Source organism: Mytilus galloprovincialis, chromosome 9, assembly GCF_965363235.1.
Source record: "Mytilus galloprovincialis chromosome 9, xbMytGall1.hap1.1, whole genome shotgun sequence".
NCBI lineage: Eukaryota > Metazoa > Mollusca > Bivalvia > Mytilida > Mytilidae > Mytilus > Mytilus galloprovincialis.
This window is the reverse complement of record NC_134846.1, coordinates 73,877,254-73,895,900: the sequence shown is the minus strand read 5'-3', so window position 1 is coordinate 73,895,900 and position 18,647 is coordinate 73,877,254. Positions and strand designations below refer to the sequence as shown.

The 18,647-nt window shown below is 31.7% G+C and overlaps 1 protein-coding gene and 1 long non-coding RNA gene across 2 annotated transcripts; one reads left to right on the top strand and one right to left on the bottom strand.

Moving 5' to 3' along the window:
- Positions 1 to 425: 425 nt before the first annotated feature.
- On the bottom strand, positions 426 to 2,673 carry LOC143047042 (uncharacterized). Its single transcript, XM_076220028.1, has one exon. It carries the CDS (start codon positions 2,613 to 2,615, stop codon positions 927 to 929), a length of 1,689 nt encoding a protein of 562 aa, XP_076076143.1. The 5' UTR covers positions 2,616 to 2,673; the 3' UTR covers positions 426 to 926.
- Positions 2,674 to 8,445: 5,772 nt separating this feature from the next.
- LOC143045905 (uncharacterized) lies at positions 8,446 to 15,701 on the top strand. The gene is made up of 2 exons (XR_012969041.1): positions 8,446 to 8,551; positions 11,412 to 15,701. It is a non-coding gene; the product is annotated as an uncharacterized LOC143045905 (long non-coding RNA).
- The last annotated feature ends 2,946 nt before the right edge of the window (positions 15,702 to 18,647 follow it).

Below are 18,647 nucleotides of genomic sequence, written 5' to 3'. Positions count from 1 at the left end.
GCAGTGGCATCGACCCAGTGGTGTAAATAGTTATCAAAGGTACCAGGACTATAGTTTAATACTCCAGGCGCGTTTCGTCTACATAAGACTCATCAGTGACGCTCATATCGAAATAGTTCAATAGTCAAACAAGTACCGGCGCGCGTTTCGTATACATAAGACTCATCAGTGACGCTCATATCGAAACAGTTAAATAGCCAAACAAGTACAAAGTTGAAGAGCATTGAGGACCTATAACTTTACATTAATTGTTTCCCATAGACATGGAAGAAAAGTATCCTGTAAAGCAATTTATATATAAGGGGATTATGAAAAAGACATAAGACAACATAACCTTTTTATTTTAAGATAATAACTCTATTTTAAAATTACATATGAACAAGTGTATTTAACAAGCAAGCATATGTAAGATAGTTTATAGGCACTAATATAAATCGGTTTACTTGACAATGTTCACACTAGCCCAATTCAGTGGGCTGCTTCCAAAGTAAAGACAGGTAGTCAAAGGTCTACTATCATCTATAAATTCCCTTTTTGATATAAAATTACTAATTTTTGTTTATTTAACTGCTATTAGGGTTGCACTTTGTAAATTCCGCAGTTTCACAAATCAAGCTTTTTTTGTGAAGAAATATATAGATAAATTGATTTGTTTACGTACTGATTCCCACATATGATCTATATGTTTCATCCTTCAACAATGAGAAAACAACATTAGTCAACTATTAAAGATTTAATTTGAATAGAATATTAACTTTAAAGATTACCTCAATAATCATTTTTTGGATCTAACTTGGCCTAATGTGATATTTGCTTGTGACACTGTCTGTAACTTAATAGTTGTAATTATTTGTTTGCACAAGTTTTGATTACACATTACACTATTGCTTTAATGACTAATTTTGATTAATTGTTCAATCAACACTTTAACAACCTGATATTTTAACTTCATATAACTTGGCTTCCTTGGTTGTACTGCTTATAGATTTGGTACATCCAATGACAAGCTGTCCTGTTGACGTAAAGGCCAGGGAAAGTGGAAGTTCTATTCCTAAGTCTTTTGTGTTGAACATTGTAATCAGCCGACCTGTATTGGTTAGAATATGCAAGTAACAAGTGTTTAGATCCATTACAATAACATTGTCTCTTGGTGTTGTCACTATTCTTATTGGTTGTAATGGTCTGTCTGTGTTGACATCTGTATGTCCTGTATATGCATTGATTATATTCCCTCCCTGTCCTAACACCAACACTCTACCTCTGTCATTATTTGTCTTAAAATCTGCTACATGTATATTCCCATTAATTGTACTGGTTATACACCTTGGATAATTAAATATAGGTTGATTATGTTGATCATTTTCATATACATTTTTATGATCTCCCTTCTCATTCATTACAAACACAGCTCTTCTTCCTAGTTTATCATCATTACCTCCTACTATGACTTTGTTACCACTGGTAATGTGGATGCATGTGGGAACTAAATGTTTCAGATCATATACAGTATCTGTCAGATTACAAGTAATGATATTGAGTTGTTTTAGTCTTGATCCTTTTGTGGACAGGAGAACATCATTAGATTGAAGTGCCGCCATACCATAGACCTTGATGCTGAAGTTTGATATTACTCTAAGCTTGTTTCCTTGTAACTCAACTCTTTGTAAATCTTCATCTTTTCCAGAACTTATCCACAATGAATTGTCCGGGGATGGAGATAAATGTATAATCTTGCCAAGTTCTGTTTGATATTGTTTATCGATAAATAGCACAATATTTGGATCAACTGATGAAACTTGCTCTCTTTGTATGACTCCAACATTAGACTGAGTGATCTCCCCTGGTATAAATATTGGGGTAGAGCTATAGCTTGACTGTGTATGTGGTGCTTGGACTGTCATGGATTGCTCAGTTAATCTGATATCTGAGAAAAACTTTGTGACATCAGTATTTTGAATTATTTCCTTGACTTCATTGTCCTTGTCTTCTGCCAGCTCCATTGAACTAGACATTGCATTTTGATCAGATTCAATTGACTTCACAGCAGTTTTATGACCTTGTTCTAATTCATTTCTAATCCCTTTAAAATAGTTATCTACTGCAGCTCTGACAGCTTTTTCATGAGTAAGAATATCTTGACTTACTTTTGTGAATTTTGACTTTTCTGACGTTATTAGTTGGTTCATCTGATCAATTTTAGCTACCATGTTTAATTTCTCTTTTTGAATATTAGCTTGTTTTTTCTTGAGTTTGTCTACTTTCATATCATATCCTTCCATTATTTCGATAAGGTCATGTTTCTTGTGAACCTTTGACACACAAGTTGGACAGATCAAATTGTCACAGGTTTTACAGAAAAGACAGCAGTTTTGTCCATCATGTTCTTTGCACTTTATGTTTTTAAAATCTAATTCTGCAGAATGCAGTCCTATCTCCCTTATATCAATGATCTTATGATCCTGTGCATTTTTAAATTTTGAATGTACTTTTTCCTTGCAATGATTACACATAAGTAGTCTACAGTCCAAACATTTCCACTTAATTGGTCTATCAGCTTCACATAAACCACAACTAACAGGTACCTGGCTTATTTGAATGGAATGCGAGTATGCCATATTTGTAACTTGTAACACAGGTATTATACTTTCTGGATGTTTATCTTGGTTACATTAGTTAGATGATATCAAGCTCAAAGTTGTGTATGCTTATAATATGATATGAAATGTACATTAAAATAACATTGATGACCAAAATATGATAAAGGGATGTGGTTTGATTGCCAATGAGATAACAATCAACAGTTCAAAGTTTTTTTTTAAATAAAAGATAGTTAGAAAACTTTATCTGTTTAGATGTAGATTTTCACAATAGTAGACATGTAATGTATATGTATAAGGGTTGCTAAAAATTTCAATACTATAACGAGAATAAATGTTATCTGTTATTGTCTGAATATATACTTTTGTGGTTAAAAAAAAAAATTGACTTCAGCAATGATTTTTGTAAATGAAAGATTTTAAAAAAGGCAATGTGAATTGTTATTAAATATTTATATTTGAATTTATAATTTACTTACAGACCAGTATTATTCTGTAAATAACTATCGAAAAGTTGGTCTAGTCTTTTGGTCAAACAGATTTTATGGAAACTGCCCTAATTATGTGCTCAAAATGTCTAATTTATCTCATTCATAAAATAATGATATAACATTCATGCTTATTAACAATCATATTCATGCACTACAATGTAGAAATATTTTCGAAACGGATCCCTTATCTTTACTAACATGTTTCTTCTACAAGGCTATACCTGTATGCTATCTAAAAAGCAAGACTCTAGCTAGTGTTGCACTTTGTATTAATTGCAATAAAATAAAACTCAGCTTATTTTTTAATTTGATGAATTGTCTGAATGTATAACAACTAATTAGATAACAAGTTATTAGTTACTGAGTCCTTCAGTGGCGGATCCAGGAGGTGGGGTGGAATTCCGGGTGTTGGAACCGCCTATTGTTTGGACAATCAAAGCATTTGAATGGGGACAAATAGATGGAACCCCTCTTTATCTTTGGTTGGGATCCACTCCCTTAAAAATGTCTGAATCCGCCTCTGTCCTTTCTATGCCTATTGGCACATTGGACAAGGAAAAGTCCCCTCTACTATTTTCTGTTGTTTGCATTTCTTTCCACTATTCCTTTAATTCATTTTTAATAGTGTGTCTCGATGTTGTTTTTGGTCTTTCTTCATTATTTTCCCTTCTGGTGTCCATCTCAGGGCTACCTTGATCGTGTCGTCAGATGTTTTGCATAGAACATGACCAAGCCACCTTCACCTCTTTTGTTTCAGTGAAGTCTCCATGTCATTGGTGTTGGTATTCTTACGATGGTCTTTGTTGGAGATTTTTGTTTGTCAAAAATAAGTTCACTATCTTTCCCAGACATGTTTTATGGAAGCTGGAGCGTCTGTTGATATCTTTTTCAGTCCTTCTCCAGCACTCTGATCCATAAAGAAGTACAGATAATACACAGCTGTTATAGAGTCTGAGCTTTTTCTTGTGTTTTTGTTGCGCCAACCAAGCAAAGCCCTTACATGGCTAGTAGTAGAACAAACGAGTATATTGCAATTTATTGTCTTATATTTTGAAACCTTTAATTAAATCTGCAGAGAAAACCATGCTCAGAATGTTGTATTTTCATTACAACCTTGTAGGAGTTACTATCCCTTAAATGACAAATTTGGTACAATTTTAGTACAGGGTATTATGAATTTTTGAAATACTAAGACTTTTTTACCTCAGGAATAGATAACCTTAGCTGTATTTGGCAAAACTTTTAGAAATTTTGGTCCTCAATGCTCTTCTACTTTGTACTTTATTTGGCCTTTTAAACTTTTTTGGATTCCAGCGTCACTGATGAGTCACAGACGAGCGTCTGGCCTAAATACAAAATTTAATCCTGGTATCTTTAATGAGTTTATTTATAACCTATTTTCTTAAAACAAATATATTCTATAGACAAAAATTGATCAGCAGTAAGAGGAACATTTAGTTGTTCATCCCCCCGTCTCCCCCTTTTTTTATTAAATATAAATGATCGTCAATGTGACCCTGTCACCGTAGGTGTTCAAGGTAGGCTTTCAACGAGCATATCGGCAAACAGCTATTGGAAAAATTAGGTGACATACGTTTAACAAGTGTATAGTGAATCTCCCAAATTTTAAGTCAGGTGTTTGATTTTAATCTAAGAGTAAATAGATATTTTTGTCTCCTTTACACCGTCTCTCGTTTTCTATGTTGTGTTTTGTGTACTGTTGTTTGTCTGTTGGTCTTTTTCTTTTAAGCCCTGGCATTGTTAGGCTATTTGCTTCTTATGAATTTGAATGTCTCTTTGGTATATTTTGTCGCTCTTTTATAAATGTGACATATATCTCTATATCCATAATGTGTTATTACCATCTGTTATGTCGATGTACCTGCAATGTTTCACTCCGTTCAGAATTCAAGGAATTCTGATTATTTCATTATCAGTTTTGTCTTATAAATACACGAGACTACTATACTATGTGTAATCAGAAAATGTTAAATAAAATAATCCTTTCGTAATTTTTTAGGACACCATCACGAGTTGTTTGACCGTTTTCACAGAAAACGAGGAATATGTTTTTATGGTCGTTACCACAGTCCCACCATCTTTTCTGCGAATGTGACATACCGAATAACACTTATCACCAGATCAGTACTATCATTAGCAAAACTAAGGCAGCAACATGGGGAGCAGAATCCCCCAGTTTCCCTCCGTTTTTTTTATTGAGTTCTTACTCAGTCTTCATTTTTTTTTGCGTTTTTCGTTATTTGCCATGTGGCATTGACAGTTTGTTTTCGACTTACGATTTCAAATATTCTATGGTATCTTTCGCCACTCTTTAATTACATATTAAGTTTACCTGATAAGAGAGTTAAAAAGAGTTAAAAGACGTCTTTACATTTATTGAATAGTTTCTATACTAAGGCTATCAATGATGTATATATAAACTTATTTGGGAAGGGGGCCAAAAACGCCTCTTATCATACCTTGTCCTTTAATTTGAGTTTGGCATGTATTTGAAATAGATTTAAACACATTAATTTCTTTATACTTGTTGTATCAGTCTATGGAAGAAGCGTATCGATAAAAACTTTTCTTATATCACATAGCGATATTGTCTAATATCAATTGTAAATATGCAGACATTCCATGCGGAAAATGTTGTTTTCGGCAACGAAAAATTAAGAAAATACTAACTTTAAAACTTATTGTTCAAATATAAACAACAATTAAGTCTAAATATACATTCATAAGTTAGTTAGAAGCTAAAGTTTATGTCCGTGTAAAATTTGAAGTGCTGTGTTTTTCTTATATGCATAAATAAACAAATGCTATTATTTCTTATATCAATGCGATACTTTTAAAATATCATAGCGGTGTTTTTATTATATCAATATTAGTACTTATTAGTATTTAAAATATTAGGCTGCTGTACCCATATTTTGACAATTTCACCTATTATGTCTATACACGTGAGAGGTTAAGCGCTATAAAACCAGGTTCAATCCACCATTTTCAAAATTTGAAAATGCCAGTACCGAGTGAGAAATATGACAGTTGTTATCCATTCGTTTGGTGTGTTTTATCATTTGATTTTACCATTTAATAAGGAACTTTCTGTTTTGAATTTTCCTCGGAGTTCAGTATTTTTATGATTTTACTTCTTAGTAGTATTGTATGTAAATAAGCAGTTTTAAGACCATTGCTTAAATTCAAATTGTTTTTGGTAACATCTTACAAATTTCTCAATTGGTTTTGGAAGCAAAGTTAATCAAATAAGGGTTTAATAACCAATGTCGTAATCAAATAGCTAAGTATCAAAATGATTGTTCACATATATGACATTTAGAAAAATTTTATAATGAACGCACCGAAATAATATATATCCGATATCCTCGCAACGCACGCATGGATGACTTTCTTTATTGATAACAATGAAACTAACTTGTGACAAAGATGAATCATACTGTCCTCGTTCAGATTGATTCGACAAAATCTGACCTGTACTTTTGAATCTCCTTTTTTATACAAATTAGACCGTTGGTTTTCCTTTTTGAATGGTTTAACACTAGTAATCTTTTTGTCTCTATATAGCGTGGTCTTCGTTGTGAGCCAAGGCGCCGTGTTTAAGGCCCTACTTTGATCTATAATGGTTTACTTTAAACAAATTATTACTTTGATGGAAAGTTGTCTCATTCGAACTCATGCACCATCTTCTTATATCTATAAATCTTTAAAATTTCCCTTTGTAAATAACTGCTTTCCAGTCCTCCAAATGAATGATCTAAATTTATAAATATAGAAAAGATATATACACATTTCTAACATCAAAAGACATTTACATCTTATTTATTTGTGTTCTTAACAATTTTTTTTAGTACTCATTGAAGAAATGATTTTATAACAAGCGATACGGATTGTTATTTTATACTAAGAAATGTTCGCGAATTTATACGATCGATTACTAGTCAAAAACGAAAGTCAAATCTCTGTGCAACAATACATCGGAATGCCCTCACGGTCATTGTAATGTAAATAAACTCATCATAGATACCAGGACTAAATTTAGTATATACGCCAGACGCGCGTTTCGTCTACAAAAGACTCATCAGTGACGCTCGAATCCAAAAAAGTTAAAAAGGCCACGGCGAGCTGATTATGTTCATAGAGATATCGATTTACCAAAAGTCTTTGATATCCAAAATGAACTGTTTTCCTTCTCAATATTTTTTTTCTATGTTAATAATAAATACATTTTCTGTTTGACAAGATTTTTGATTTTCGTTGTATCTGAAGTTGCCCAATTTATAGTCTGAGGCTACCTCAGTTGGTATCTTCAAAGTTCGGGACATCAGCATTTGTACATTTTAATTTGTTTGGATTATTCATTTTATCATTTGAATATTCATTGTAATTTGGAGCTGTATTGGATTGGATTGTTTGAATGAATGTTTCTTTTAAGTAATGATATTTTTTTGTCTATTTCGATATTACCAAGGTGGATATGCTATAGCAGTGTGACCAGCATATTAGAATCTAATAGGTCGGTAGACTATTTGCAACCGCATTTAAATTCCGCCATTGTATCATCACTTCAAATAGAATTAGTCGGTTAAACCCTGTGATTGAAAACAATAGACTGAACATGTTGTTAACACTTTCAACTATCAATAGGGTCAAGCAACATTTTCGAAATGATAAGTTCATGTAAGCGTTAATTTTGTTACAGTTACGAAATTTTAGTGATATTGATCCTAAAATATTAAACCGGTCATGATCTAAGTTTGTGAATTATGTTTGCAGTTTTCTTGACATGCATTGTGACGTGTCATCGTATTCATTTTATATTAGAAAACTATAGCAGTTATATTAGAAAAGTATCGCATTCATAAATTTTTTATATTAAAAAATCATCGCTATGATATAAGACAAATATCGCATTGATATAATACAATATAGCAGTATCTTTGACTTATAGGTGATTCTGGCTTAGCAAACAATTGAATTCATCTCAATTGCATTCCACTAAATTTGCTATATGATATTTATAGAATGTGTACATCTACAAATGATAAATCGTGCATTTATGTTTCATTTATTCAACAATTCAATTTTCTCGTTTAAATACACCTTGCTTGTTATTACATAAAATAATTCATGGAAATTATACACCAGACGTATGTCGTGATAAATGTCACCCTGTTTTAAGAAAAGAGTCATTACTTTATGCCGGGAAATCTGCCTTTCTGCGTACAAATGCTAACATTCGTCTGAAATTTCCCACAATGCAATTCGTTGATATAAGACAATATCGCTCGTTGATTTAAGAAAAGTTTTTATCGAATCGCTTCTTCCATAGACTGTGTATGTACATTATATTTTATCATCAAATAAATAAATTGATTTTTCTGTCACCCATCAGTAACACAACAAACACACCCTCGAGTTAACATGTATTGAAATAATAAGGTAAGACACTTATTTCTAATTTCGTTTTGGATTCCAAATTAAAACAAAAAATAATGGTTAATTTTAAATTGCAATATAAGATGTGACCATTGATAAAATACCGATTTATAACACATTTTTCTAAAATCCTTCGTTGAAAGATCTAAACATGCTGGTAGTAAACCAAGAATAATGCTACGACGGCACCTAATTTTCATTTTATGTTCATTTATTTAACACTTCTTCAATGCTGCGGCTGATGGACTGCCAATTCCCGAGAGTATCATGAGCATATTAGTCAAGTCCTTCAGTACTTCATTTATATCACATCTATCTTAGTAAGGAAAATAATTTTACTGCACCAGACCTTTGGCCTTTTTGCCTTTTAACATTTTTCGATTCGAGCGTCACTTTTGCAGATGAAACGCGCGTCCGGCAGAAATATTAAATTTCTATCCTGGTATCTATAATGAGTTTGTGTACTGCACCAGACGCGTTTTTATGAAACTTCATGTTGATAAATAATCGAAACAAAGTCCCAAACCTCGCACGCAAAGTTTCCTCAAATGGATTTGGTTATTCTTTTCAATGTACTTGGTCATAAAGCAAAGCTGATCATGATTCCAACGAAGTACTTGTACATTCTTAGCTTTTAAATTAATATGTGTTTGAACTTTCCTGATAACGGTAAATCCAGAAAGCGATCTAGACGCACACCTTTATGTTTTTTCCCCATTTTTATCACGCTCAGGTGAATTTCTACCAGGTAAAAAATCAGTGCTTTAGTTCAATGCCATTTATAGCAGATCTTTATTAATAAAATAAACCAATTTTCATGCATGGTAAGTGCATTTTTTAAAATTTCCATAGATATATACTTATCTACACTAAGCTTTCAATGTTTGGGTTTTAACGTTATTTTTGAATGATAATCCAGAAAAGCTGTCGGAAGCATAAAGTTTTTAAAATGTTATTTTCATTAATTCGCCCCAGTTGATCCGATTTTATATATAAAAAAAACCGTTAATCGTCACAATATATATGTTACGTTTGGATGACCTTGATCAACACACATACGCTAGCTTTTCATGTAGAATGGGCGGAAGCTACTAATATCTTATAACTTTACCTTCGTTATATAGATAATGTCTTCTCGATAAATAATTCAAAGTTTAGTATGTATGGTAAACTCATATATCCCATTGCAATTGAAATAAAGGAATTTTTGTCTGTTTCTTTCTTCTTTTTTTAGGTAATGCGTTGTCAGTTCATTTTCGACTTTTATTTAGTATGAGTTTGAATGGGCTATTCGTATCTATCGCCTCTATCTTATACCTCAGAGTTTGTCTCGTATTTTGACTTACGTATAGACATCGAGGGTAGATTGAGACGAATACTTTACATCGAAATTAATGATATCAGCCTCCTAATTGTGAACTCTACGTTTCTATGTAGCAAAAAAAGTAAAATGAAAATATTCCAGCTGACCCTGCGGACATAACATATATCTCCCAGTGATACAGTTGAATTATGTATACATATAAATTGTTTACCCTAATTTTATCATTGGAATTACTAGAGTAACACATAACACAGATAATTTGCATCGTAAAGAATATTTTGAAGTGTTTTTTTTTAAACGACTAATATAAGCTGGTTGAATATGGATGTTTTTGGCTTTAAACTAGCTTTCAATAACTGTGAGTACTGTGGTTTCTTTATGAATTTTGTAATTACATAAGGTTTTTGTTGTGGCTTGTACCAGTCTATTGAGATAAGCCATTTCAAACTGATTGTTTTACAGTTTGTTCTTATCTTGTTACACCACTTTCATCGTGTTGTTTAATGTCAGAGATATTTGTTTTTCGCTTTACTTTTGTTGTTTTTTTTTTTAATTAGGCCGTTTGTTTTCAAATGTTGTCTTGCCTTTTGTTACAGACTAGACGATAAATATCGTTTATGCTCATTGTAAAAGTTTATACGGTGAAATAAAGCTGCTAAAATACATGTCATTTGGTCTCTTGTTGTAGTTGTATCATAGGTAAATACACTACATTGTATTATTTTTATAATTACGTCTTATCCCTTAACTTTAAATGTGATTGTCATTCAATTTTCTTGACGCGATTGTTGACGCTTAATTTATGATATGGTTCTAAATCTTTATCTCCATCCGAGAAATGACGCACTGACTACTACTCTATAACTCTCATTCTATAAAGAGGTGTTGGAAGTGCTTGGTTATTTGTTTTAACTTTTAAATATAAAAAAAGAAGATTTGATATGATTGCCAATGAGACAAATCTCCACAAGTCAATTGCGAAGCATTTATACACAATTTGGGTTGCTGTTTTCTAGTTATTGCCATATTAACCGATTTTTACTATTTTAGCTGCTCACTCAATTTTGTCAATATAAGCGAGCTATAAACAACTGTTATACAATTGGGTTTAGCGAGCTATGAAACCAAATGAAACTCACCATTTTATTCAAAGGCAGGAATATGTCACTCGTTCCGTTTATGGACTTCCTATTTATGGATTTACCTTGGAGTTCGGTATTTTTGTAATATATTTATGCTACTTATGATTTGCAATTCAATTTGAAGTGCTTTTCTTCAAATATCATCATCAAATCGTGTCATTTATGAAGCAATAGATCCATTTTTCCAATTTTAAAAAAATTATATAATAATACGATAAAAGCAGATTAAACATTTTTTCTTTCTAAAGCGTTTTGTAGAACACTTTTACCATAATGTCTTACGAGTCGAAAACACGCAGAAGAATAATTTTAACATAAAACGTTAAGCCAACAAGATAATAAATTTCTATTTTCTACATTGTTTCGTTTCATAATTTCTTCCCTTTTTCTATTGTAGATTAAACTGAGCCTAACAATGAAACTAGTTGACCTATATGTTCCATTCTTTGTTTTCATCTCTGTACGTTCTATTGCTATTTTTACAGAACAGAAATGTACAATTCATGGAAGTACCAATGATATTACCTGCATTTGTCGGAAACAAAATATAGCTGACATTCAGACTCAATGTCCAGAAAATACAACTACTCTAGACATTAGAGACAATGTTTATCCTATTCTTCGGAATTATTCTTTCTCAAAGTGGACACAATTGCAAACTTTGATATTAGTGAACTGTAAAATACATGAAATAGAACAAAAAGCGTTTGTTTTCTTGTCTGAACTAATACGTCTGGACATGGGGAAAAATTCATTTAGGGATAACTCATTACCAGATGGTGTCTTTGATCCGCTGGTCTCACTGAGGTATTTAGGTATGTATGACAACATAGGGGAAATGACAAACTACCCGGATGTTCAAATAAGTGATCTTATTAACCTTAAGCAACTTGTTATAAATGGTTTGGATGGCAAAGTATTTGGAACAGGATTTGGGAAGCTTCAGCAGTTTGAATATTTGTCATTACAACCTTGTCGATACCAAAAGTTGACGAATGAAACATTTGTTAATCTGAGAAACTCGCCTATATCGTATCTGCAGTTAAAGTGTAATCTCATTTCAGTTGATACTGATGCTTTTAAGTCACTTCAGTCATTGACAACTCTAGATATCAGTGAAAACAAGTTTCTGAAAATATCGAGCTTACTACCATCTTTTCATGTTTTTCATGGCCGTAATATGTCATCTCTATTGCTTCAGCGGAATTATCAAACGAACGAAGTTGATACTATAACAAAGACCAATTTAATTACACTGGGAAGTATTTGTGTATCTACTATTGACTTACATCGAAATCAAATACTTGTTTTACAGATAGCTGACCAATCAAAAATGCCATATATACATTGTCTACAAAATTTGAATCTAGCAGAAAATGCAATGAGTCCTAGAATTTATTTCACACCCCTTCTTCTTCTTCTATCATCTGCGATGAAAAATTTGAAAAAACTTGACATTTCGAAACAAAGATTATATTATACAACAGATATCAACATAAACAAATTATTGACAACAAATTACATCAGAAAGAATCTCCCTTATCAAATACCTATTCCCGAAAATTTAGAATATCTAAATGTTTCAAACCAGAACTACAAGTCAACGAAATTTAACTTTGATATCTTCTTTACACATGGAAACAAATTAAAACATTTTGATTTCGCAAATAATAAATATACATCATGTGCCGGAACTTTGAGGGGTTTATCTAATTTGATAATGCTGAATTTTTCTGGATCATCATGTTCTGATATAGCGGTAGACTTTTTCAACTTCATTCCAACTCTACAGAAACTTGTTTTCCAAAGAGCAGACCTGGGATATGTGATAGCAGCGGAAAGATATTCAAAATTACTTGATAACATGTTGAATCTTTCATACGTTGATTTCACGGGAAATGGAATAAAATTGATCAATTCGAAACTTTTTACTAAACAGAAAAGATCATTGGAAACACTGATATTGAAAAATAACAAACTCCCATACGTTCCTATAAATGCTAAAGATTTCCCGAAACTTTCAATCTTGGATTTAAGAACTAACAATATAGAATATTTTCCAGAGAACATCATGAATGAAATAGATGAAGCTTTAAAATTGTCTGAAAATTTTATGATTCATCTTTTCGATAATCCAATAAAATGTAATTGCGCAACTCTTACGTTTATTGCATGGCTTAATGAAAGAAAGATATATTTTGACAATGACGGAAATTATACCTGTCAATATACCGATGGAAGCTTAACTACCACATCATGGATATATCGTAACCTACGAGCATATCAGATAAAATGTATGGCAAAAACATGGCTTTTGATTTCTGCTCTTCTGACATTTTCTCTCCTAGTTCTAATGATGATAGTCGCATGGTCGTATAAGTATAGAACGGCGCTTAAATTTTGGTATTACAATATACGTCGTAAATACAGACTTCTTCAAGATACACACATTACAAGGCGTAAATATGATGCATTTGTTGCCTATCATCAATCAGATTATAAAATTGTTAAAACAAAAATTGTGCCATTTCTGGAAGGCGAAAAAAGTCTGAATTTGTGTATACACCAACGAGACTTTTTATCAGGATTATATATTGCTGACAATATTTTGGATGCCATGAAGAATAGTAAAAAGATTTTAATATTAATAACAAAGAATTATCTTGATAGTAAATGGGGGAAATTCGAACTAGACATGGCGAGAATGCAGCTATTCCAAGAAGACAGAAATCTGCTTATTACAGTAATGATAGAAAACATACCACCTTCTCATATGCCGAAGCCGTTACTTGATATTTGGGAACGCATTACGTGTATTGAATCTGATGACAGTTTCTGTAATGACATAATTCCTACAGAAGGCTTACACGCCTGGAAGCAACTGTATGAATCTATAATAAGTTTATAAGCAGTTACTTTTCATCTTACATTCGGAATTACATTAGTTAAAACTATCATGAAGACAACATAAAAACCACCAATAACTCAAGTTTACGCAAGACGGACAACACAATGGACAAAAAAGATAATACCACCAAAACAAATACTAGCACATAAATATGGATTGTAAAATAACAAAAATACCAAATTCCAAGGAAAATCTTTAAAACAAATCAAACGAATGAAACAACTGTCTTATTCCTGACTTGGTTTAGGAATTTCCCTTATGTAGAAAATGGTGGATTAAACTTGGTTATATAGTTTGCTAACTTAACCTATCACATGTAGACATTTACATTAACATAGATGAAGTTGGGTCATATATCAACCGGGTGAAAACATGTACCTGTAACTAAAGGCAACTGTAGTATACAGCTGTTCTATAGTCATATATTGATTAACCAAAAGAAATCCGGGTCACAAACCAAAACAGAGGGAAACACCTCAACTATAAGAGAAAAATAACGAAAGAACAAAAAAAAAACTACTACAAGAAACTGCTATCAAACGGTGACGGCTTTGAGCGATCATTACAGAACCAAAGCAAATTAACCAAAACACTTTTGTTGAATTGTAGACTATTAAAACTTAAACTTTATTTTATGTACACCTCAAAAGCATGATTTCATGGGTATTTATAACACAGGTTTCCTTGCTTTAATTTTACCTTTTTTTATTTGGACGTTTGTAAATCCCAATTTGTTTTGCAATGGAGCGTTTTAACGTTTACACTTAGTTAATGCACAAACGATAACAACAGCAGAAAAGATAAATTCATAGGTACATCAATTTAAGGTATTGTATAGTTTAAAATCTCATAGTAAGTCTGAGGTATTCATTCAAAGACCTATTTATGATATATGTTATGTTTATGAATGAAATATGAAATATGAAATGCAAATTCATTGTATGGAGAATAAAAATTGAGTAAAATGTAGAACAGTTATGCATAATTTCAGAGTATATTGATTATACCTCAGTTTTTTAAAGTATAATATCTTTAATCTTCGATATATTTAAAGATCAGTGGTAAAATACTTTTAGAGCCAGAGGCATTAAACTTTGTACATATAAATCATTTAGAAAAGATTCGAAAAAAATAAAATGAAACGTTTTGTAAAATTAGAATGCCAATTACAAATTAGATTCATTTTGATGTTATATGCAGCATCGAGAATCGAAAGAGGAAGATTTAAAAATTAACTTTTAAAAAGTACAAATGTACAGTGATGTATTTACAGCTAAAATATTTTGAATTCCATTTAATTATAACAAGTCAGTTATTTGATGATTTTAAGGAAGATTTTTTTAAAGTTGATTAGACGTCGTCCAATGATCAACGGATATTATTGATTCGATTTTTAGATATAAATTTGAATTATAGCTGTGCAGAAGCCTGTTAAAATATCTTTTTTCATAGAAAAGGTGAAATATTATATGGTGTAAATAAGGTATAAATATTTTTTATATTAAACACTCTGTGTACTTATCTGCTGTCATTGTCACTTATGATTATTATTGTATAACTTATAAGTTATATTGTTAGGGTCACCCTTATGCAATATTGTTCTATATAACAGTGGGAGATGAGAACTATTGTAATGAATTCAAAAAACATTGTCTATTCACTGCAGTACCATTTACTTAATTTTATAATTAAACATAAAAGTTATATATCCAATTACCAGCAATTACGGCGACACACACATGTGCGTATACTGATTAAAGATATATATGAGAAAATTGACATACTTTTAGTATGATTTCATAAATCTTCGAACTTGTATATATAAAGGCAACAGCAGTATACCGCTGTTCAACAGCCATAAATCAATTTAGCAAAAACAAGTCCGGATCAAAAACCAAAACCGAATCACATGGCAAAAAACAAAATGACAAAACACATCAAAAACAAATGGACAGCAGCTGTCGTATTCCTGTCGTATTCCTGACTTGATACAGGCATTTTCAAATGTAGAAAATGGTGTATTGAATCTGGTTTTATAGCGCTAAACCTCTCACTTTGTAAGGCAATCTCATCAAATTCAGGAAACTCATCAACTATAAGAGGAAAACTACGGAACAACATATTTCCTCCTTATAACTCTGTTGGATCAGTTACTGTGTAAGGAACACGGTCCTGTATATGAAGTCCATATAGTGTGAACATGCACAGAGGGGCAGAGGGTATGCTACTACCGAAAAAAATTAAAATTGATAACTGGGAAGTTGAAATCGTTCCGTTTGTCATAGATTTTAATGTGGTATTCTTTGTTTCAAATTCACTGGGATATATGAGATGTAAGAAATTTACCTGTGATGTCATTTTTTGTAGCGTTGATACATTTGTGTGACGCAAAGTTCATTATTCTATTGAGACGTAAATAAATTTTTGGTGTTATTCTGTAGGTACCATGTCGAAATGTATTATTATATTAGTTATTTATGTATTTCTGTCCTGAGTGTTCTTGCATTTATTTGTATTTGTACTGTATTCCTGTCACGTAATATTGTCATTTTAGCAGTATTATTAATTTTGCTACAAAAGCGGGAGGTTTGGCTAGCCCCATAAATTCAGGTTCAACCCACAATTTTTAAAATGTCCTGTACGAAGTCAGAGTATTGCAGTTGTAATCACATAGTGCGTTTCTATGTATGTTGGCGGTTTTTTTTGTAGCAGTTCAGTGTTTTTGTTGTTTTTTTTCCCCTTATAGTTGATGTGTTTCCCTCAGTTAAATCGATATATGACTATTGAACAGCAGATTACTTCTAATGCATTATATTAATAAAGTATACTTTGTTAATATGTCTTTTGGTTGAGTTAAACCATTCCAATTGGTATTTTATAGTGTATCTTTCTATGTTATGATGTTACACTATTGTTTCAGATAAGGGTGAAGGTTTGGTACCATTAAAACGGTTAAACCCGCTGCAATTGTTTGCATCTGTCCTAAGTAAGGAATCTGATGTTCAGATGATGTCGTTTCTTGATGTGGATTTAAAAGTGTTTCTCGTTTCTCGATTTTTACGTAGATTAGACCGTTGGTTTTCCATATCGAATGGTTTTACACTTGTATTTTTTGGTGCCCTTTATAGCTTGTTGTGCGGTGTGAGCCATGCCTCCGTGTTCACGATTTTGACCTATAATGGTTTACTTTTATAAATTGTGACTTGGAAGGAGAGTTGTTTCATTGGCACTCATACCACATTTCTTATGTTTATTTAGTTACTTTTAACAAGTCATATTGTGATGCCAACGAGTAAAGAGGAACAACTCTTATCATTTTCGCACTTATAAGTGATATATAACAGATACATGCATGAATCGAAATAATGGTTTCACAAATGAAAATATTTATCATATTCAAATTCAAACACATTTTATTTTTAACGTAATGTTAATATTTATATTACCCTCATTTGTCAGTGAGTTGCACCTCTTTCAGGATCGATGATCTTTAAACATAGATTTTTCTTTATTTTATACTAAGAAATTATAAAGTTTTCATATTGTAGGATGGCTATTTTTGTTAGAAATGATAAGCATTATATTTTTGTAGGCGTAGTAAGAACACTTTAAACTAAGAATATTAGCCAAAAAAATAATTTAAAATATCTCTCATAATTGCATTATTGTTTTACAGAGAGTCAATGTATATGAAACATCATGATTTGTTTACCCTTCGAGGACACCTGAGATCACCTCTGTTGGGGTAAACAGGGATTTTTTTAAATCTTGCTTTAGTTTTAAGTGTTGTTCTTTGTTCTTTTTGATTTTTCGATGTCAGTCAGTTTTTTATTCCGGTAATACCGTAATCCTTTTTTATCATTTGTCATGACAAACGGGTTTCAATTTCATAATTTCACAATTTTATAATTGGTCAAATTTTAGGGTTAGACAAATTCAATGACCGATGGTTTACGAATTTAGTGATGTTTTAGACTAAGTGAAGAGTCAATTACTATTCCATGATTGAAAGACGGATAATGACTTGATATAGCTTATCAAAGTATTTTATATGAGTAATACGACGTACGTTACCTGTGGAGCAGGTTCTGCTCCCCCTTCTAAACAACCTATTTATCACCGTCGTTTTGGGTGGGTTCGTTTTCCTTAGTCAGAATTTTTTATTTTTTTTGTATATACACATATTTTGAGGGGAAAATGGAGCTGTTAAATGTTATAAACCCTGTTGATTCCTAATTAATCAAACATTGTTACAACTGAATATTAACTAGTGACTGATGGATCAATTTTAAATCTTTATTATAGGAATCGGAAAAAAATCTACCAAAAAAAATAATGTTATGAAGTTATTATAGAAAAAAGGGGATGAAGCATATATGTTTAGATACCTTATCAAGATGAACTAACTCATGTAGGTTCAGAATTAAGAAAGAGGGACTTAATTAAATACTTCTCTGAAAGTCTGAAAAGATTGGTGATGATTTTCACTATACACTTATCTATACAGCCCTGACGTATAGCAAGATATCTCATCTTCAACATATTAATTTGTATTTTTAGACGAGGCAATGTTTTTATTATAAATACAGAATTTCGTTCTCCTAGACGACATTGCTTTTTGATGCTTTCTGTTTGTTCAAATAGTTATGTACAGAATCTGTCGATTATCATGTATGTGAAGAAAAAATTAAAAATTAATTTTTAATCGGTATTGTCAATCGTTCT

What these genes read in the sequence shown, in the direction of transcription:
- LOC143047042 (XM_076220028.1), bottom strand. Translation starts at nt 2,615, where the DNA reads ATGGCATACTCGCATTCCATTCAAATAAGCCAGGTACCTGTTAGTTGT.